General features: G+C 34.8%; 1 protein-coding gene across 1 annotated transcript; it reads left to right on the plus strand.

Annotated features, from left to right (window-relative positions):
• The first annotated feature begins 3284 nt into the window (after positions 1 to 3284).
• LOC110092737 (DEAD-box ATP-dependent RNA helicase 5) lies at positions 3285 to 24107 on the plus strand. The gene is made up of 7 exons (XM_020817403.2): positions 3285 to 3582; positions 3684 to 4247; positions 4931 to 5019; positions 11099 to 11198; positions 16832 to 17092; positions 23313 to 23482; positions 23688 to 24107. The coding sequence occupies exons 1-7, from the start codon at positions 3433 to 3435 to the stop codon at positions 23947 to 23949; spliced, it is 1596 nt and encodes a 531-aa protein (XP_020673062.1). The 5' UTR covers positions 3285 to 3432; the 3' UTR covers positions 23950 to 24107.

Consider the following 24107-nt stretch of genomic DNA (forward strand, 5'->3'; position numbering starts at 1 on the left):
ATTGAGTTTTCACAGTGTGGTTATTTGTATATGATAGATATGTATTGTGTGAGTTTTTTTATTGTAACATTATTGAATTTTATAGAGTAAAATAAAAATTTTGATTTTTTTTTTTAAGTTATTAGATAGTACACAGATTTTCTTATATTTTATAAATTCTTGTATTTCATACATCAAAGAAAGATTGATACAATGATATAAGAAAAAATAATAATTGCATGTAAGCAAAAAATGATGGATATTAACATTATAAGTAATATGGATTAGCTCTTAAAACATAATACCATGCGCAGGAGGGTGGGTGATGGAGTTTCTTTAAATAAAAGGTTTGTGGAGTAATCTTTAGTGTATCATGTAACTAATTGATTGAACTTCACTGACGAGTAGAGTGAAACGACTATTAAATGATTATTAAAAGTCACGTATGAATTAACTTAAGATAATGAACAATGATAGTAAAATAAAGATCGATGGCCAATTGGTCGAAAAATGGGGTGTAATAACTTGACTCAATCAAATAATTTTTTAATGAGTCATTATAACTCAAATTTACAAATCATATTTGTCATTATATAAATACTTTAATTATATTAAATTTTTTTAAAAAAAATTTATGGGCAATGTTAAAAATTGACACCTACCGATTCAAATGAGATTTTTGGGACTGTTAGATCGAAATCCGTTTTGCAAATCGATTTCAAAACAAAAATAAAAAAATATGATGGGATAATTTATGAATATTTTTTTTATATAATTTTTAGAGATCTAAATTTGAAGATATAAAAGAATTTATAATAATTTTATGCTAAAAACTAAATAATTGACATAATTATATTTACATCATTTAGATAGTTTATTTTAAAATAAAATATCTAAAGGCACTAAATCATTAAAGTTCATTTTCTCTTATTCAATTCCGGTTAAAAGAGAAATATATATAAATAAAAAATCAAAGAGAAAAGAGATGAGAGAGAAAAAAACTAGGATTTGGAGGTTTATAATGCTTTTTTAACAGTAAGTTCTTTTATGAAATTTGTTATCTTAAGGTTGACTATCATATTATTCTATCTCTGATTTCAATGATTTTATGTATTATATATTTTATAAATTTTAATTTAGTTATAATATACAAAAATTATAATGTATTAATTTTTAGCAAACTTTCACATCATAGTTTTTGGTATATGATAAATATTGTTAATATAAACATTTCAATTGAAGCATTTTGATTGGTGCATATTAATTTTTCGCATGATATTTTTGCATTTTAGGGAAAATATTCAAATTTGGATAAATTTAGAAATTTAAAAATAATTGTTAAAATTATTTTTTATGAGAATATGACATGCATACTTATTATATAGCTATCATGGATACACATATGTAAAAAGTGCACCCTATATTTTTATGAATTTTATTTCTTTTCGGTTCACATTAAAATTTTATGAAATATATGTATGTAAGAAAGACGGTTATAAATGATTGACTTATTCAAATTTGTTATATACATGGTACCTGTAAGGTAGGGTGGGTCCAAATGCTTTTCTTTAAAATAAGATTTATGATGTAATCTTAAATAATATGAAAAAATGGGTATAATAAGACATACTGATATGAAATGATACGACAACTAGCAGGAAGTGATCACTTCTAATATGAAAGCCATCTGACTTAAATGACTTGTGATATAACTTATTTCTAAAAAATAAGAATTATATATATATATATATATACATAAGATACAAGTTATGACTGATACAAAATCATTTAATATATATGAATCACATGATATACATGCATAGCATAGATAATGTACGACAACCATATGATAATGATAGATAAACTATTTTGTAATTCTTGTTATAAGATTGACAGAATTTTAAGACAACTCTTCACTATGTTACTGATCAATGCTTTTAAGATATATGGTTGCACTGGTGTTTATTGATCATATGATATATTAATGTTTTGTTAATTGTTACATGTTTTACAATTATATGTTTATACTGATAATGATTAAATGATTACATACATATTGTTCATATTACTTTGCATTGATTTCAGTTGTAGATTCTAGTAACCTATCACTTTGTGGTTTTAAAGATTTCTAGGAATGGGTCAGGATCTACTGGAGCGACGACAAATCGAGAATTTTGATTTTATTTTGTTTTTGCATTTTCTCTAGTTTTATTATTTTGTAGTCATGAGTATAGAAAGTTGAAATGAATGTAATGATTGATCTCTTAACTTATGTACAAGAATTTTGAGGGATGAATATAATTTATATTTTGATATATATTATTCTTAGTAACTTTCACTTGATTGATTTATATTGATGATTTCACATAAATTCTTGTTGATTAATTAATAGATAAATAAGCAGTTCTTCCAAAATTATATTATGTGATGTTGCATGAGGTTAAATTAAAGACAGATGACCGACCAGTTGGTCGAAGGTTAGGGTGAACGAATGAATATATCATGTTAAAGTTGGATGTATTGTCTTGCTCTTCATGCTAATATTCATGATGACATTTACATGAGAATATATTAAATTGATTGATAAATATTGATTGTTCATTGAATTGTACAGAAAATGATAAATGAATAAAGGGAAAATAGATGAAATTCTTTAGCTTTGGATTCTAAGGCATGACAAAACGTTTGATGACCCAGTTAGGTGAGTATATCTATTAGATTTGGCTTATATTAAAAAAGATAAAAGTAGACTTAAAAAGACTGTCAAAAGTATTAGAAATAATATTTTCTTATTAAATTTAAATGAAAATTTGACTTTTAAGAGTTGTTTGGTTGAAGTAAAATATGTGTTAAATATTTCAAATGTAGGGGTTTTGAAAATATTGGTGTTTAGTTGAAGGAAAAAAGAATGCAATGTGAAGTAAATGTTTGCAAATTATTTATATATTTGAGGTAAACTGAACTTGCAAAGTTTTGAGTGAGAATCATTTATAGCACAAGCAAACTTGTTTGACCTTCACTGCTTGCCTGGTCCATTGCCTGTCCGGTAACTGTCGGTCTCGACTGTCCCCGCCACCCGGAGCTAACCACCACCATTGTCAGTTGCCACTACTAGTTACCGGCCTCGAAACCAACGACCGGTAGCCGCCACTACCTGCTAGTCGTCGTCGCCGACCACCATTTTGAGACTTTGCACTACATTAACTAAAAAATGAAATATTCACTTGTATCTAAATAATTCTAAAATATAATTGAGCAGTAGCATAAAACAAAAATTTAATTAATTTTTAGAACATAACATAGTAGCCCTTGGTCGAGCTGAGCGACCCACGCCCCGGTCTGACCCTTGGGGCCTTGCCCTCCTCCTATGCAAGGGTTTTCGAGTAGAAGCACACCCTTCACCGTCGATTGTTTGCAGCCGTGTAGGCCGCACCGCCGTCCGTCGCCGTCGACATGGCAAAAGGGGACGATGCATTGAGGAGAAAGAGGAACAGGGTCAATAGGAAGAGGCTGCGCAATAGCGAGTCTTCTGTCTCCGCTCGTGTTGCCGCTATCATCGCTGCCAAGTGCCGCCGCAAGGCCGGGAAGCGGCGCATCTGCGAGGTTTCGATTTCCACCCTATTTTTCTCTGGAAGAAAGTTAACACTATAGTCAATCGAACCGATAACGCTGTCGACTTTCTTATTTTATTGACTTACTCTTAGGGGATGTGCTTTAGCCTTCCAACGGCAGATGATCCCTACAACGAGAGGCATGAGAAGAAGTCTATGGGTAAGAGCAGGAAGTCGAAGAAACAAAAGTTTAATAGGAGAGATAATGGGCATGAGGATTCTAACTCCACTCTGAACAACGATAAAAGGCTTCAGGAGAAGGCTGGTTGCTCTCCAGACACAGAGAAGACGCTTATGAAGAATCCTGTTGAGAAAACGGAGTGCAACGGGGAAAATGGTGGCATTAAGAATGGCCGTGTCTCTAAGTTCCTCATGCTGTGCTTAAAAGCTGTAGAGGATGCTTGGGTGCAGGAGGGTACCCTCAATAAAGACATGGTTGGGGCTCTACTATCGAGCTACTGGGGAGCCGAATTCTGCGGGATTTGTTCGTCTGGGTCAAGCGTAGTGGAGACCAGTGGTTCACCTGCAGCTAAAGATCAGGTCGCTTGGCTGGTCTCAACAGCAGCCGATATTGTTGCGAGGAAGGAGAAACAAGGGATCATTGTTGCCAGCCCCTTCCTTTTGTTTATAGCGTCATCCCAAGATAGGGCTATTGAGGTACTGGTTTTCATTTAGTTTGGGTTTCATCATATTTTATGAACATATGACATAGATGCACCCTTGGCAATGTATATCTGTTTATGCGCTGGAGTCGAACAAATGAATTTTATATTTTTATAGAAAAGTCCCCCTCAGACTTAAGGAAAAATTCTATAATATAGTGGTGAGACCTACAATGCTTTATGGTGCCAAATGTTGGCCATTAAAAGAGAAGCGTATTACTAAGTTAAGTGTTGCAGAGATGAGGGTGCTTAGGTGGATGAGTGACTTTACCCTTATAGATAGGATACAAAATGAGCATATACCTGAACATGTTGGAGTTGCTCCAGTGGAAGATAAGACTAGAGAGAGTCACCTTAGATGGTTTGGTCACATTAAACGGAGGCCTTCCGATGAACTGGTTAGAAAAGTTGAGGTATTAGATTTGACTTATGTTAAGAAAGGTAGGGGTAGACCTAAAAAGACTTGGTTAGAAAATATTAGAAATGATCTTTTTTTATTAGATTTAAATGAGAATTTGACTTTTAACAGGACACAATGGTGGAAAAGGATTAATGTAGCTAACCCCACGTAGTGGGACAAAGTCTTGATATTGTTGTTGTTGTTGTTGTATTGACTGAGTTAGATAAAATTTTGAGCCCCAGCAACTTAGGGTGTATTTTTTTTTCTTGATAACTCAGGTGAGGGCTGTGTGCAAACCTCTTAAGTCTCTTGGAATCCATACAGTCAGCTTGCATTCTGGGACATCATTGAATCACCAGGTTCATGGGTACGTAGGTACTCGATTGTCTTTTCTGATTTTCCAGATTTTCATCTTAAATGTTCTTTTTTCCTTAGCAAGGTTGTAGAACTAGAATAAATGCTTCTACTTTCTGTGGCTTTGATAAAGAATGGTGTGTATTTTACTGTTATAGTGCACTTTTATTTTGCGTGACACTTTTAGTACTTCTGTTTTGCTTCAGTTTTGAACCTTGTGCTTCTTAGAGTTTTGTTTCACTTTTGATGCATGTGCTTATTGTTCTACTAGTTCTTTGTACTCTTCCTTAAATATTTTCTTCATTGTTTCGACTACTCTTTTTTTTAGCAGATATATTGTTTCTTAGAATTGTACCATTACTAAAACGCCTTTATAAAGACACTTTATTTTGAATTTCTTTTTTAAGGATCTTCATAATAAATAAAAAAACATATACTTAACGTTTATCCTTGATGTAGTCTACTGTAATCATAAACTCTTTGATCATTCCACAACTATTATTCTAATAATGATATTTATAACGTACCTTTCTTCCTTAGTCACATCAAATTAATTCTCATATTACTTGATTATTTTCCATATCAAAATTAATAAAAATTTTATGAAGTCTCTCTATTCTCCATATTTTTCTATTGATTATATTGACATAAGATTGCTTTTATAATTGATCTTATTGGCATGTTATCTAATTGATTCCTAGAGCTATCATAATTTTTGAAGTGCATGTTCTATTACTCTATCCTATAGCTAGGCAGAGTAAATTCAAAACCTTTGCTTTAAGACTTAAATGACTAAATCACTATTTGTCAAGAGGGGATAATGTTGTAGTTTTTTTGTAAGAGTGTAAGACGATAACGTTGTTGAGAGTGAATTCAAGACCTTTGCTTTAAGATGTACATGACTCTCCTCTTGACACCCGACTCTGTGTCAGTTTTGTAGCTTGTGCTTCTTAAAGTTTTGTTTCACTTTTGATGCATGTGAAACTTAGAGTTTCATTTCAACGTTGCTTTAATACGTACATGACTTAATACCATAATTTTTGTTGTTAGACGATAACGTAGTTGAGAGTCGGGTGTCAAGAGGGGAGACTATAGTTTTATTGATAGATGGTTGTGATGTCGGGCATTGGGCGCGATATCAAGGCAACATTGACAGATGATGTTGAGACAATGTTGGACAAATATGAGATATCGGGATGGTGTGAGGGCTTGCTGTCGGTATAGAAATTGCCAGTTTCAAGTGTCAATGTCAACATGTCGTCGGACATCGATGTTGAGATATTTTTTAAATATTATTTTAATATGACACTTTTTTGTAGTGTTTGACATGTGTAAGAGGCGTGTTGCCTGTGTTTTCGTATCTGACACTACACACCTCCATAAGGAGAAGTGTCAGTGCATCATATGTGGATATCTTGTTAACATACTCTGGGGCTAGTATTAACTAAGTTTTTGATTGGATAAGAAGCAGTTGTAGGGTTTTTCCATTACTTATAAAGAAGGGTGGCTTCTCCGTCTTGCTGTAGCAGAATGAGAGAGTTGTGAAACATCCTAGGAGGTGGATTTAGGAGTGGACGTACGTCATTGATTACTAAATCACTATAAATCACATTGCCTATTCTTTATTTTTTAGTACTTTTTCTTTTTGTAATTTTCAGCGAGGAGATCCGGATATATGTGAATTGTGTTTGCTTGTGCTATGAGATTTAAGAAGAGTTTTTGAGCGATATGAACTATAAATTTTCTTAAATGCAAAAATGTCATGTTTCACTTTTTTTTTTTTCAAGAAAATAAAAGTAGTTTCAATTTTTGTTATTTTAAAAAGAAATCAAATTTATTAGTTCTTCAAAATTGATTTTAAGATTATAATTACTCACCCTCTTCTTGGGTGTGCCATAACATTCAAAATTTAATATTTTCAGTTTTCACTGATAATTATCTTAATAGCAATCATTTTATCATTGACTTTATTCACGTCAATAAGTTCATCTTTCAAATCTCTTTCCACTACAATCTCAATCAATTCCTATTGTTGACCTTTGAAATATAATAATGTATAACCTTCTATAATTTTTTTTTGTATTTTTTCCCTTTTTATTTGGTACAACAACAACATCAAAGCCTTTATCCACTATGTGGAGTCGGCTACATGAATCATTTTTCTCTATTGTGTCTTGTTAAGAGTCAAATTCTCATTTAATTTAATAAAAAAAGCTCATTTCTAATATTTTATAGCCAAGTATTTTTAATTTTTTTTAATTAATTTATTTTTTATAGCCTAGTCTGTTTTTAGTCTACCATTACCTTTCTTAACATAGGTCAAATCCAATACATCTACTCTCCTAATCAGGTCATCGGAAGGTTGATGTTTTTTGTGTCCAATCCATCTAAGGCGACTCTCTCTAATCTTATATACCATTGGAGCTACTCCAACCCTTTCAAGTGCATACTCTTTTCACATTCTGCCTCTTTAGAATGAAGCCACTCATCCACCTTAGCATTCTCATCTATGTATCACTTAACTTTATGCTTCTCTTTTAATGGCCAACATTTTGCGGCACAAAGCATTGCTAGTCTCACCACCATCTTATAGAATTTTCCTTTAAGTTTGAGGGGTATTTTCACAATAGGCCCGATACATTCCTCCACTTCAACCATCCCAACTTGAATTCTACTAATAATATCCCCATCCATTCACCCTCACTTTGAACAATAGATCCAAGATATCTAAATTGTGCACCCTTACTAATTACTTGTTTGCCCAAAAACACAATCCCCCTCTAGATCTGTTACTACTAAAACTACACTCCATGTATTCGGTTTTAGACCTACTCAAATGAAAACCTTTAGACTCTATCCTCCATAATTGAACTTTCAATTCACTCTTTAGTCTCATCAACGAGAAGAATATTATTAGCAAAAAGCATACACCTGGGAACATCCTCTTGTAAATGTCTAGTAAGAACATCCATGACTAAAGCAAAAAGATATGGGCTTAATGCTGATCCTTGATGTAATTCAACTGAAATAGAAAAATACTTGGTCAAACCACCTTGTATTTGAAAACAAGTAACACCTCATGCATGCATATCTTTAATGATTTGAATATAAGCATTATTAATTCCTTTCCTTTCTAGTACTCTCCAAAGCACTTCTCTTTGAACTTTATCACATGCTTTCTCTAAATCAAGAAATATCATTTGTAGATCCTCTTTATTCTCTATAGACTTCTCTATTAAACCTCTCAATAAATGTATTGATTCCATATTAGACCTGCCAGGCATGAATCCAAATTGATTTTGAGAGACCTTAGTATCACATCATAACCAATGCTCAATAACTCTCCCATAGTTTTGAAGTATGACACATTAACTTAATTCCTTTATAATTTACACACTTTTATACATCACCTTTATTCTTAAAAATAGAAATAAACACACTTCTTCCCCACTCATATGACATTTTTTTAGTCTTCAAAATTATATTGAAATATTTTGTAAGCCAAAAAATTCCTTTATCTCCTAAGCATTTCCATATCTCTATTGAAATGTCATCAGGTTCAACTGTTTTTCCACGCTTCATTTTCTTCAAGGTTTCTCTATCTCCGGTTTCACTAATACGATGATAGAAATAAAATCTATATTTTCATTTAGGGTGCTAAGGTCTCTAAAATTAATTGTATTCTCACAATCTTCATTAAAAAGCTTATCGAAATATCTCATTCACTTGTGTTGAATATCCTCTTCTAATTGAAATACTTTTTGACCTTTTCATTTAGTCTATTATAAAAAGTAATATTTATTATTCTTCTAATTGTTGTGTTATCCTCTCTTATGTTCTTATGCAAAATTTCCAACTTCGATGTAGCAAATTTAATCATATTTTTAGATATAGGCAACCATTTCCTATTTTTCATGATAATTGGATAAGTTCTGGTGTAGCAATTACGAGTGATGTACTTTCAAACTCTTGCCTTTATTTTTTCACCACAATTTTATTTAGTTGCGGCATGTCATCTTGGGGTGATATCCTAGCAAACATTTATCTTCTTCTCTGCACATTCAAATCAGGTCACGCATTACTTCCGGGAATGCCCGTGCACCAGCAAAATTTATATTTAAATTCAGTTTATTAATTTTGGTAAAATTTTACAATTAATTGCCAACCTAATATCGACCCCCCATTCTTTCTCATCTATGCTCGAGATCAAAAAGGAAGTTTTTATGCCATTGAATTTCTACTGTTGACAAATACATGTTGCTCATATCATTCTGAGTGTTTGATATAATTCTATTACTCGTCGCTAACTAAGCTTTCTTCACAAGCACAACAAACGTATCAACTTCTATCCCACTAATTAGTATTTGGCAATTTGTAAGATTACCTAATTGTGCAACGAAATGCGGTTTAAACGACTTTAAATGCTATGCTGTCTATAATTAAAGGTAATGACAATAAATTCATTCCTTTCCAGAAAATTTCTGCTTTCCATAATGCTTTTTTACATCCGTTGCACCTTTAGATATCTAGTTAGGCCTGTCAGCTGCTAACAGTAACATTTCTAGAAGAGGGCTTTACATTTCTAGAAGAAAAAGTAGATCAAGTTCTTCAACATGATATTTCTTATGTTTCTCTTGTGAGTCAACAGACACATATCCGAGTTCTGCAGTCAAAAATGGATTGTCTTTAGGGAGGAGAATCAAAAATATGCAAGAGAGTGGAATTGATGGAGGACTTCTTAGAGTTAGGTTTATCTAATAAGACTATATGTTGAGATACTCATCTGATTTTTTCTTCTTCCAATTTTATGATTTATGATAAATATGTTGATTTATTTTTAGCCTAACTCAAATCTCCTGAAATATTCCGCCAGAGGTTGCATTTATCTTTAGTAGTACCTACTCCAAGATTACTTACATGAGATAGCAATTGCATATATTATTCTTGATCATAACGTTTCCTATTTTTGACTCTTGTTATCAGAATACTAGTTCTAAATGGTGGGCTGGACTCGGAATTTTGAATGTTTTTTTACTTTATCTTATATATTAGTCAACTCGGCGAATTTGATGGAGATATGGCATTGCTACAAAAAGAATAGAGTATATAGAAAATTTCATATGGTGGAAAATCTATGCCTTATCAAAATGTTTTTAACCACCAAATTATCGTTAGCTTAATGGTTTTTATCTGTTTTTTTATTAGGATTTGAAATCACCTCCTTTTTGGCGATACAGGGCATTCTATGTGTAGTTTTTGTAGATTGACTTCCTTTATTATTCACTAGGTAATGAATTTTAGTCCGCATGTGCAGAGAAGCATAGATCTATGCCTTAACTGTATTTTTTATTACTTTCTCTTTTCTTTTTACCTTCAGTCTAGTGAAAGATTTATGACCAGTTTGTGATTCATGTTAAGCGATTGCCATTGTAATTTATGGCTATCATATACATAGATATGTATGTATATATTATGAGTTTGTGTGTATCTTTACAAGGGTTCAAGGTCCGCAATGGCCTGAACCCATTTGGATTTTGGGAATTATGAGGTTCGGATCAATTTCTTTTGCCAATTGAAACCTATACGATATTTTCTTATTTGGGCAAGTGGAAGACTTTAAATTGACTTGATTATGGTCTGAGTAAGAGGTTTGGATCAAGCTCAGACCTGATTTTGACTGGCAACTTTATTTTGAACTTACAACACCATTATGGCTTAATTACCTTATGTCACAAACACAATCTATGGTTTGCTAATTCTAATGTGCCAATTTTTTACCTGACCCATTTGGTATTGGATAACATTGCATAATTTGTCTGTCAAACAGTTCCTGTCTAATCATATATAAGTTAGCTGGGTAGTAATTGTCAATCTTAACGCATCTGGGGGCCCCAAATGGATTATAATTATATATTATATACTAAACTTCCACATGCAGGAGCCTCTCAAAATTTTTATGTGCTGTTATGGCGCTTATTCTACCTGATTTCTTGTCAAGTAATTTATGCTTGCTTTTGTTTAGATTATTCGTATTTTTTAGTCTTTTCTAACTTTTACTGACACTTCTATTTTGAAAAATACCCAACATACAGTCTAAAGAATTGCGAGCCTGAGTTTCTTGTATCTACCCCAGAAAGACTTCTGGAGCTTGTTTCACTAAAAGCCATTGACATTTCTGGAACATCTCTATTGGTAAGTGATGTATTACCAATTGTTAGGTCTTTCAGGATTCTGGTGTTTTGATTTTTTACAAGCTAATTGAAAAGTTTTTGTAACTCAACTCTTTATTTCACCTGTGTAATTTATGCAAAAAATTTAATCAAATAATATAAATAATGACGCAATTTTTAATATATTAGTAAATGGATTAAGTCTTGCCTTCTTGGTGATGACCCACTATCAATTCCCCACTGCTGCAAGATTTTTTCTCTGAAGTGCTGAGGTCCTGGCACTCAACCCAACGAACATGAAATGTTCAGTGCAATTAATCAACAGGTAGACAGTAGAGAGGTAATAGATAATATCTCGATGGAATTATCTTGAAAATTAGATAAAGTATGAGATAAGATAAGGAGAGATTTTATAACTTAATTTTACTCTCTTGTTCTATATATAAAAAAAAATTTGATGTACATAAATAGGTGGAGAAATAAATAATTAGAAAAGAAACAAATATGAAACTTACTCTTTAATTTTGAAATGCATAATTAACTATGCGTCAAAAATATAATGCCATTGTCCTTGAATTGTTAGATTTTTATAGATAGAAAGCTATTTGTTAAGAAAGACTTGAAGATCTCAAGTAAACCCTAACAAGAGAGACAAAAACAACAAGACGAACCATAAATCCGATGGGAAAACAAGCAAAACAATAGTTTTTATTGAAGAAATCAAACTAACGGAAGAAATAATATCAAGATACAATTGATCCTCAATTCGAGGGGAGTATCTCTCCCAATCCCTAGACGCCACTGGAGCCCAAGCCTCCAAACTCCAAGAACAAAACAACCCAATAATCATGCATAACCCTAACCCTAATCTCTCTTCCTACTTCAAGCATGCAAATAATCCTCTAGGCAAAATTACTCCCTTAGCCCTAGCCGCCCTCTGTCATTCTATTTGAAATTCTGATTGGGGCCCACCCATGCTTGGGCGACAACTTCAAGGTGGTGGATCCTTGGTCTGCCTCTTATAAACCTGGAATGGCCCTTGGCAAGGGGTCGGCTGGATCGGTCCATGAGGGGCCGGCTGAACCAGTCTGTAAGGGATCAGTCTTACAATACCCCCCACCTAAAGAATCATCTTGTCCTCAAGGTGAAAGGAGGGAAACTGTTATACATTCTTATAAGGTTCCCACTTAGCATCGTAGTTCGGTAGACTCTTCCATTTGATTAAGACTTCCATGGTTCCCCCATCTCCCTGGCAAACCCCCATCAACTTTAAGGGCTCTAATACGACCTCCAAGTCTTCTGTCAACATCCTTGATAGCTCAGAACTCGCTGCATGATCACCAATTGCCCTCTCAGTTGTGATACATGGAAAATGGGATGTATGGTTGCTATCACCGATAATTTCAGCCGGTAGGCCACCGCTCCAATCCTCTCTAGCACCTCAAACGGCCCAAAATATCTAGGAAGTAGCTTCTCATTCCTCCTGTTGGCGACGATCTTCTGCTTGTAAGGCTTGAACTTCAAGAACACCATCTCCTCTATCTCAAATTGGATGTCCTTTCTATGCCTGTGTATCTGTCTCTTCATGATCTACTGAGCCCTCAATAGATGCCTCTTCAGTTCCTCCAATACTTTGTCCCTCTCCTTCAAATACTCTTTTACTGAAGAAATTGGAGTGCTTTTATGCTCAAAGTGCACCGAGTGAGGTGGATCTCGCCTGTACAACACTTTGAATGGGTTATTTGAGAAGCATAATGATATGAAGTGTTGTACCAATACTCTGCCTAGGCTACCACTTGGCTCACAGTCTACGTGTCTCTTACACAAAACATCGTAGGTATGTCTCCAAGCTCCTATTGATCACCTTCATCTGCTCATCCGTCTGCAGGTGGTAGGCGATGCTCCTCTTTAGTACTGTCCCCTGTAACCTGAATAACTCCCTCCAAAAATCGCTAAGGAACACCTTATCCTTGTTTGATATTATAGACTCCGGTACTCCGTGCAACCTGATTACCTCTCTGATGAAAGCTGATGCCATAGTTACTGCTGTGTATGGATGTGCTAGGGGAATGAAATGGGCATACTTGCTCAATCTGTCTACTTCCACCAGAATCACTATGAACCCTTTTGATATGGGTAATCCATCTATGAAAGTCATGGATACCTCCTCCCACACCCGATCTGGTAGAGATAAAGGCTGTAGTAATTCCTTGGAGATATGGCCAAGTATTTGTTCCTCTAGCAGATCTCACATTTAGCTACCATCTCCTCCACATCCTTATGCATTCCCTTTCAATACAACTCTAAGATGAGTCTCATGTATGTCTTTTGCATCCCTGATTGATCCCCTACAGTGATTCCATAGAACTCTTGGATCATGTGTTAAATGTGGACTGATGTCCTAGGCATCATGAATCCCCCCTGATATAGAAGCATTTCGCCTTCTAGAGAGTACTCGGGGTGACTACTTTCTTCAATAAATCAACTTTGATTCTTCCCAACTCCTCATCCCTTGCACTCTCCTCTTTAATGACCTCCCAATTCAGCATCAGTGGTATTGATACTGCTATCGCCATTAATTCTCCCATGCATCTGGACAAGGCATCTGTTGCTTTCTTTTCCATTCCTAGCCTATACTGACTTTCAAAATCATACCCCAACAACTTTGACAACCACCTCTGTAACCATCCTCTGCTCCAACAAGTACTTCAGGCTCCGCTGGTCCGTCATGACAATAAAATGTTGGCCCAACAAGTAAGGTCGCCACTTCTGGATGGCTAACATGATGACCATCAATTCCCTCTCATAAGCCCAACAAGTAAGGTTGCCACTTCTAGATGGCTAACACGATGACCATCAATTCTCTCTCATAAACTAATTTTAGCCTGAAATAGGCGATGGATCGATGACTCTGCATGAGTACTGCTCTCAATCCATGCCCTGAGGTATCTGTCTCCACTATGAAGACTTGAGTGAAATCTAGTAGGGCCAAGACTGGTATAGTGGTCATGGCCTTCTTCAAGCTCTCAAAAGCTGCTGTGGCCGCCTCTCCCCATAAGAACCCATTCTTCTTCAACTGTTCTGTTAGTGGCCATGCGATGGTGTTGTACCCCTTCACAAATCTCCTGTAGTAGCATGTCAGTCGTTGGAATCTCCTTAACTTCCTGAGGTTCTTAGGCACTGGCCATCTCAACATAGCTTCAATTTTTATTTGATATGCCCCACCCTCTCCTTATAAATTATGTCCCAAGTACTCCACACTGGCCTGGGCAAAACAACATTTCTTCAGATTGACCCTCAACTGGTGCTCTTGTAACACATCTAAAACCCTCCTCAAGTACTCCCAATGCTCCTCTTCTGATTTGCTATAAACCAGGATATCATAAAAAAATACCAACACAAATCTCCTGAGATGAGGTCTGAAGATCTTGTTCATGAGGGTTTGGAAAGTGCCTGGGGTGTTAGCGAGGCCAAAAGGCATCACTAGGAACTCATAATGCCTATGCCCTTCATGAGTTCTGAAAGCATTCTTTGGCACATCTTCCCTTTTCATCCTGATTTGATGATACCCTGACTTTAGATCAATGTTGGTGAAAATAACTGCCCCACTCAACTCATCTAGCAGCTCATCTATCACTAGAATAAGAAACTTGTCTGGTACCATTTCCTTATTTATTGTCCTGTAATCTACACAACCTCCAACTTCCATCTTTTTTATTAACCAGTAACATTGGATTAGAAAAAGGGCTAACACTGGGTCTGATAATCCCTAATTCTGGCATCTCTCTAATAAGCTTCTCAATTTCATCCTTATGAAATTGAGAATAGCGATAGAGCCTGACACTGATGGGTGACACACCTTCCCTCAAGGTGATAGCATGCTCTTGCTCCCTTGGTGGTGACAATCTCTAAGGTGGCTGAAAAATCTCACTGAATTGCTGAATCAAGGGCTGTACTCAAAGAGGAACTTCTCCTCCCTCCTCCAATATGTTCTCTTCCAGCATGTGTAGTTTCACTAGATAACCTTCCCTCATCTCCTATATACTCCTCACCATGGTTTTAAGTGATACCATGGCTTTGGAGAGCCCTCTATCTCCCCTTATCACTACTTTTCTCCCTTCCACTACCAGCTTCATCGTCAATACCCTCCAGTTGATCTTGGTGTCTCCCAAGATCCACAGCCACTTCATCCCCAGGATGACATCAGTGCTTCCTAACTCCAATGGGAGGAAATCCTCCCTCACTTGAACCCCATGTATGATCAACACTACCCCTCTATAAATCCCCTTGCCCATCTCCACCTTCCCCGTTCCCACTATATCGTCATGTATCAACCAATTTCATCTCCAATTGGTTCACAACCTGGTTGGAGATGAAATTGTGGGTAGCCCCATTATCTATCAACACCACTACCTCCCTGTCTACTTCTTCCTCCATTCACCTTCATGGTATGATTCAGAGTGAATCATACCATTGAGTTCAGGGAAACCTATGCCATGTCCAGGTGAACTTGTCCTCCATCTCTCCCTCTACCTCACTCTCACCTCCCTCAGCTTCCTCGTCATAATAGACGGTGAGAATCTGAAGAGTTCGATCCCTACACTTGCGCCATGGAGTATACTTCTCATCACTTCTGAAGCATAGTCCATTCTTTTTAAAAAATAGATAACAACATTTTTTATAATTACCACAAACTAGATTTGATAATAAAAATTTTTCCTCATCTCAAAATTTTTTGAAAAACAGTTCGAAAACAACAGCTAAATAGACGTGTACCAACAATTTGAAAGCATAGTGAAAAGTTTATCTAATTCAAATTTCATGGTTATTAACTCAATTGATGCAAGTGTTATGATAACAATAAATTAAATAGTATGATTTACATCATGCTGAAGTAATTTCACTAGATAACCTTTTCAATAAGACTCTTAATATAGTGAAATTAAAGTAATTATAGGTGTGCAGTAGGTATTAGTTTCCTATGCATAGCTCTATACGACGCAAGCTTTTCCATTCAGCAGAAAATTTTTTCTAGACTCAATTTATCATAAACTATGGAGAATTACATTAGTATTTCAAAATATATAAAACATCTATAAGAATACTTATACTGTTCGTACAACCATGGCTTTAATAATCACAATAAAACCAAATTAAGATCTAATAGGCTAGACATTAAGTTGCAAATTACTTATACACATTTGTAGCAGTGCACAAGTACCAAGTCTTTTTTCTATGGTTTCCCTTGAAAACAATATTCAAATATAAAAAAAAGAATTATGCTGTCACTTTCTTAATCTTTTATCACTTTTTTAGCTTTCAAGGATGCTTAAAATCTATATTGCTTTTGTAAAGTGTAAACCTTTATTGAATTGCTTGTGTGATGAGCGAACCTTTTCCTTATGCATTGGCGGCATCTGAATTCATGGCCAACCATATCATTTTGCATGCATTTTTTTATGTATATAACATTTTGGTTGTTTATGTTTATAGTTCATCCATGTTCTTAACTTAATTGAACGTATTTTACATTGCTTTGTTTGTTGCATTGGGAAAGTTATGCGGTGCTTTTGAATGAGTACAGTCTAACTAATTTTTTTCTGAAAAAATAATGTTTCTGATTCTTCAATGATGTCCTTTTCGCCAATTCAACAGGTTGTTGATGGACTAAGAAAATTTGTGGACTTGGGGTTGCTAGATAATCTAAAATCCATCAGAGGGAGTATATTTGGGGATCCTCAGATAATTGCTTTCGGTGGTAGCCATGGAGAAATACCAGTGGTGACTGAGCTGCTACAACATTTAATAAGAGGGCCGGTTTATAGGTTATCTGCACATGAATCAGTGGCTAGCACAAGTACTTTTGTATCGCAATATATACACTTTTATGCCTCGGAAGATGAAAAGCTGTCTGAGGTACTTCATATTTTCTATGTCAAATATCTGAAATACATCCATTTATGTTCCGTTTCACTGTAGTTTACTGCTGTCAGTGTTAAGTTAATCTCTCAAACTTGCTCTATTGGTCTCTTATTTAGGTTGATTTGTACTCTGCGTTGGATAAGGGTACAACCTGATGGTTAATGTAACTTTTTGTTGAATGATACAAACCATAAGGGCTTTTTGCGATAAGAGAAAATTGCCACTTTTTGGGTAAAAAAGAATGAGTTTATTTTTTGAGTAATTTACTTTGAATAGCTGATTTTAGTATTTTTTGTAGGCTTAGAGAGAATAATCTCTCGGAAAGGATGATTTTGGGTTATATCGGCTTAAGATTCTTTGCAGTGAACGTGGACGCATGAGGATTGCTTATGGTATTAGGTTTCATATCATTTAAGGATTTCAATCAAGCGAGTAGGGAGTGTGAGAAGAGGTTTATGTAAAAATGAAGCTAAGGAGTAGGTATAGATTTTGATATAGATTACCTTGACCCAAGAAAAATTAACCCTTGTGATGGGGACATCAGTTGGAAAGTCTACCGTCGACGTGGCCGTAGATCTATGGCCACGATTTACCCGATGTATTTCTGATTTTAGTATTGTCATTTTATTTTGATGTATTTTATTTCTGCATTTTCCCTTTTTACCCATTGCTTGAGGGATTGAGTCATATAGCCCTTGAGGGTATTTGAGTCCTTTTATTTTATGTCATTGTATTAGGCTATTTATAGCCTTCATCTTGTACTTTTGATGGTTAATGAATGATATTAAGAAATTTTCCTGCATTTGTCTTCTTGAAGCTTTTGTGAGAGCTTGAGAGAGAGTTGTGAGTTTGGTGGAGCCTAGGAGAGGCCACCCGTCGTACCCAACAGTCACCTCCGGTGGCTCTTGGTTTATTTCCCTTCTTTCTTTTCGTTTTCCCCAATATCCACCTCCGGCCATTCCCCACCACCAACCTCCACCTCCTAATCGTACCCGCCCAAGCTCAACCTCACCATATCCTCAAAACCCCCACCTTCCCATCATCCCGCCGGCCTCCACCCTAACCGACGGCCTCCCCTTCTCCCACCACCATCCCCTCCACCAATCACCGGCCCCCTTCTTGCTTTCTCCACTAATTTTGAATTTCAAAATTCAAAGTGGAAGTTTCCAAATTTGTCCGACGCCAAATTAGGAAAGTTTTAATGAGAAATCAAATTTCAAATTTGAATTTGAGCAGATTTGAAATTTTCATCATTAATTAGTCGAGCGGATTTGGAAACGCATAACTCCTTTTCCCCTAACCCCCACTCCCTCTCTCCATGCCGCCGGCCTCCCATGTGGTCCCCTCCCTTTAATGCTCCATTAAAACTCTTAATTACTTGGTTTTGAAAATTCAAATCTCAGATTTTTCCCTCCTCTTTCACTTAAAATCTGAGAATAATTTTTGGTATGGAGATCTAATATTATTTCTTCATCCCATCTAGTCTTTTCTTAACCCTAGCCTTTTCCTCCCTCCCACCGCCATCTCTCTCCCTCTCCTTCTCTAGTTTGTTCTCCCTTTACATGATATTGATTCATGGTCGACTCGAAGGGTGATTTCGACTTTGCATCCGACGGCCAAGGCGTTGTGGATCTTCTCCCCTTCCCGTCGTCGGTGTGATTTCAATCCTTGGCGGATCCATAGAGATTTCTTATTCCCATAGTACTTGTTGAAAGGGACCAACGAAAGGTGTGTGGTAATTCACAACGTCTCTCCGGAAAGGTGATCTTCTTCCTTGATTCATTTTCTTTCAAATTCTACTTACTTTTATGAGAGTTTGTTCACGCAAGAGATTTTGTCTACCAATCGCCATCCATTAGTAATCGTAGGTTTGTTACTTCTTGGCTCTTAGATCTAATTGTTATAGTTTGGTTATGTTGGAAACTACTACTTATGTAATGTTTTAATTTTCTTAAGTGTTTTGATTTGGTTTAGTCTCTTGTGTCGCTTGGTCTAAACGGGATTGACCATTTATGAGTTTTACATTGTTGTTCTAATCACTATTAACGAAAATCTGAAATTGTTCTTAATTTATTTTGTGCAAGTTTCCGATCTTTGCATGTAGTCCTGCATCACCTTGTCCTTGCAAGTTGTGTAGATGGAAGGGTTCATGATAATTTTTCTTAGGTAGAGCAGATTTTGAAGAACATGAAGTAGAGAGAAAAGTAATTTTTTGTAGTTCAATTCAACAAATCTTGCAGGACGTAAGAAGAGTAGAGAAAGAAAATTAAAGAAGACAATAAAATAGGAAACTATATATTAATCCTAGTTATCAGAGTTTAAAAGAAGTTAAATGTTAACTATACGCTGGATATTTACCGCCTATATAATAATTAGCATTAATCGAAAGTGCTTTCCCATCACTAGGAGGGGTAATTGAAGTCCTTGCAAGCACTTATGGAAACCCGAATTTAGATCTTAAAGTCCTCATAAATGAGAGTGAAATCTCTAGGCAGTTTATTTTCTTAAAACTAATTTGACTTCTGAAAATTTGACCTAGAACATATTTGTTAAAACTCTCCCAAAATGCGGAGAGGCTTGGGAATGAATTTTTGAAGCCCACAACTTTTAGTCTAAGATTCATTTAAGAATATATTGCTTAAACACATGCACATTACACACATGCCTCTTCTCCAAGTAGCTAACTCTAGAGTGTGTTTGCCTCTTCTCTATTTGCGTTTGGTCAACCTCTCAGTTAAATATGTAATTAGGTGGGTTAGTTGACATCCTTGATCATATAAGATGTAAGTTTATTATTCATGATTATTAAGTCCAGCTTCTGGGTTTTTCTACGGTCTAGAAGATTCACAATCCTTAAGGTTTAGAGCCTCCTTAGCTTGGGTTTTTTTTTCTAATTATAGTTGTGGAGTATAAGTCCCATTTGTTAACTTAGGATTAGATCTCCCTTACTCTCTAGGTCTATGAGGTAGCTTTAAATGACACAACTCATTATTACTAACAAGAATCCTCTTGGTTACAGAAGTCTGATCATCCTCTCTAATTAAGTAGACTAGGAGCTATACTGACCCAAAACAATGGACACTATAAGATCTTGATAATGACCATCCTTCTACCCCATCTCTTTGCTCTAGGGTTAGTCAACCTATCCTTTAGGCTAGTCTTTCTCCATAGGATACATATTCTCTTCTACAAGTAGCTCTTAGGATAGTACTTCCTTTCTCCTTAGGATAAAAACCTTCATTGCTAGGAGCCTAGGATAGGAAACCTATTCCCTAGGTTTAGTCTTCTTCTTTAGGATACATATATTATCCCTTAGGATTAATCTTCTCTTCTCAAGGATAGACTCCTTCCAAGGATAGTCTCTTATTCCTAGGATAAAAATCTCGTTGTTTCGAATTGCTTTCTTTTTTCTAGGATAGAAACCTTTCCCTAAGATTACTTTGCCCCCTTCTTCGGATTCTTCATACTCACCTACATCAAGGATTACCTTTTTTGTACTATGCTTCAGTGCTTACTAACTCTGATTCTTCTCTTCATTATGAGTCCTTTCATTCCTTATTGAAAAAGATTGTTTATTATTAAATAAACACAAGTAGAGCACATGCAATATTCCTTGATCAAGAGTTTTTTGGGTACCACCCAAGATATAGTTAACTTTAAGAATAATATTTCTTTTTGAGAAATAATATTCTTTTGTTTGAATTTATTATTTTCAAAGTTCTGAAAGTCACCAAACATTAAAGTTGTTCCTTCTGCTGCTGATATTGGATGTGATGATCCCATCATAGTTTTTAAATGAATTTTCTCCAAACAAACTTTAGAGAAGGCTTCTTGGATATTAATCAACAATCTTGTGTTTGCAATTTTCCTTGAACTTCATTCTAATCATTGTTTTATCCCGAACTTAAATGCCTCTTTTTTTTCTTATTGTACTATTTGTACAAAGCCTTGTCCTTGGTTCACCTCTATTCATGAACTTCAAATAGGCCACAAGTTGTTTCCAGTGTTCACAAGGGAGTTAAAGTACTAAGTAATAGAAAAATCACCTTGCTGAAGTTAATGAATAGCTTTTTCAACAAAGAGAAGTTCTTTCAGAACTTTAATATATTTTTTAGCATGTTGAAGCACAAATTTCTTTAGTTGCAGTATATAAGAAGTTCTCCCCTATCTCAATGGCCATGAAGTCAATAACAAGATAGTCATTAACTTATTATTTTTAAATTTACATACATTCAGTTTGATAAATGGCTCGTGAGCTCAACTTGATGAATTGACGAGTCAAGTTTTAGCAAAAACCTAACTTGACTTGTTAGGTTGCAAGTCCCCCTCATTTAAAAATATTTATATAAAATACTTTAAAATATATTTAAAATTATAATTATAAGTACAAATTTATTAAAAACTTTTAAAAATTGCTTCTCATTTCCTTATATCAAGTGATTTCTTATTATTTCTCTTTTGATTTCTTATTTATTTTATCATTTTATTAGGCTTGAATCAAAATAATTCTCTCTTTCATAATAAATAAGCTGGATTGTTAGACGACTCGAAATCAATTAATTGATCAAGCTTAAGTTAGGGTTAACACTTGTTTGCTTAATTAATTTACACTTCTATGTATAGGATTTCCTTTCTCTATTGTTGCCATAGATTTTGTGAGATAGTCTTCTTTGCCTTTTCCATAGATGAACAGCATAGATTATGATCATTGAAGACAATTATAGCCGTTCAATTTGTGCTAGTGATAGGGATGATATTTTTCTTATCTCTTATATTATGAACACTTCAAGGTTAGAAGTTACCTTATACATGGAATGTTGTTTTCCTATAGCCATATTATATATGGTTATAGAGGATGCTAGAGATTAAAGAAAGCTTCTTGTATGATGAGGAAAATGAAGGAGAACAAAAGTAATTATCCTTATCTCAAGGCAGTGAATCTTGTGATATATAAGAAGAGCTGAGAAAGAAAAATAAAGAAAGACAAGTAAGACAATATAACAGAAAACCAGATATTAATCATGAATTAAAAACATATTAAGTTTTAGCATCCAAATATGGCATGCTAAAAAAAAAAATAGTCCACGCCTACTCCCCCCCCCCCTAAAAAAGGAGTTTCCTATCACAATAATTGCTCAAAATCCCCAATCTGAATGTACGTCTTATTCAATAAATGCCTAAATTTTCTTGTTGATTATGCATTTATTCTCGATTTTTTACGGGTATAGTTTAAGCATATTTCTCCTAACATTTTGTCAAGGTTTATTTAGATTTGGGGTCAAGACTTTCATTGATTGCAAGCCCTTTGGTTAATTACTTTCAAGAGAGTACTCTTAGTTAAGGAAGTTGCCTAGGCTCAATTTTGGGGTTAGTTTTAATGTTTAGAAACCAGTTGTATTATGGTGGAATAATTTGGGTGATGGAGGTCATCATCCTTTGTTACGAGTAGACCTAGTGTGCTAATATCATGAGGCTTTGAGTTGTAGCATCTAGAGAGTCTGATTAACAACTATGAGTTGCCTCATATGAGGCATCTCGAGCAGGCTATATAAAATATGTGTCTAAGACTTGCTTTTATATTGACATCAACTCATTGCTGGTGGCAAAGGACTGGTCGTACTATTTTAACCGAGTAGTTCAGAGGCACAAAGCATAATCATTTGCAATTGCAATTTATTATCCAATGGGCATATCTTACATTTAGTCTTAAAACCCAAATGGAGACAAATTTTCCCTTATGTATCTCATCATATGAGACTTATTTATCATAAAGTGCGATCATTGACCATATGATAAAAAGAAACGTATGGTATATTTAACATCATGAGCTAAATGACTAATACTGTAATACACTATAACTCTGGTAATAACTCAACCTTATTCATTTATCTCAAAATATAGAAGTTCAAGCTAAGATAAAACACATTTATTTTGTCTTTTCTATGGCAACTAGAGACCTATATATTCATGTGAAAATTTTTCTTTTTTGTTCTCTCAGTTGTACTGCTTTGTAACTTTTAACATAAATCGCCATAAAAAAAAATCTGACCCCGAAGTTCCCAACCCCCACTGCTTGATTTTCAATTTTTTTTCTTTTTGAAAAGTACAAGTTAAATTTCATTTGATCTCTGATTTTATGTTTCTTTGTTGATGTATTATATTAAATTTAATATAGACAGCTTTTGATATCAATTATATTTCTTTGAATGTGCAGGTTTTACAAATTCTTTCTCAAACACTTAGTAAACAAACTGCCCGAAGTCCTGAAGTCCTTTTAATATCTGGCAGTGCATCCAAAATCAGCCCACTAGCTTCTTACCTGAATTCTAAAGGTTATGATGTTTGTGGTGACAGTCACACGCGTGGTTTACACAAAACGAATGGGTTAGTTTGCTTAACTATCTTAAAAGCTATTATTTTGTAGAATATACTATTAGAACCCTTATTTATTAGATTCTACTTCCAATCTTTTCTTAACCTTACCATTAAATCTGAATTAGTATACTTCTGGCAACATTACTTTTCATATCCATAGAACTCGATAAAGTTTACATTTTAACTTACACGTTAGTTATTATTCTCTGCGCAGTGAAAAATCTGGTTCAGTCATGGTGAAGGATTTAGATAACCTCCTTGATCTTCCCATGGATAAATTTGAGATAGTTATGATTGTGGATTTCCCCTCCTCTATCAAGGATTATAATACAATTCTGACAAAGATTGCACGGCATACTCTTGTTGGGGTTCTGCATAGTTTCTTTTCTACAGTAGATGCCCCTTTGGCTGAGTCTTTGATTGAGGTACTCGAGCAATGCGGTCAGGTGGTTCCACCATTTCTTAAAAGCCTTTGAATTTCAGATCCTACAAGTTCAAATATATGTTTGTTGATTTATTAATGTACTTCTAATTTTCATGTTTTTAACATGTTTATCATGAAACGTGTATCACCATCATTGTTTTATACAAATTTTAACGTTGAAATGCTCAAAGTTTCTGCTTCACTTAGTTT

This window comes from Dendrobium catenatum, unplaced genomic scaffold (assembly GCF_001605985.2).
Source record: "Dendrobium catenatum unplaced genomic scaffold, ASM160598v2 fragScaff_scaffold_412, whole genome shotgun sequence".
NCBI classification, from domain to species: Eukaryota; Viridiplantae; Streptophyta; class Magnoliopsida; order Asparagales; family Orchidaceae; genus Dendrobium; species Dendrobium catenatum.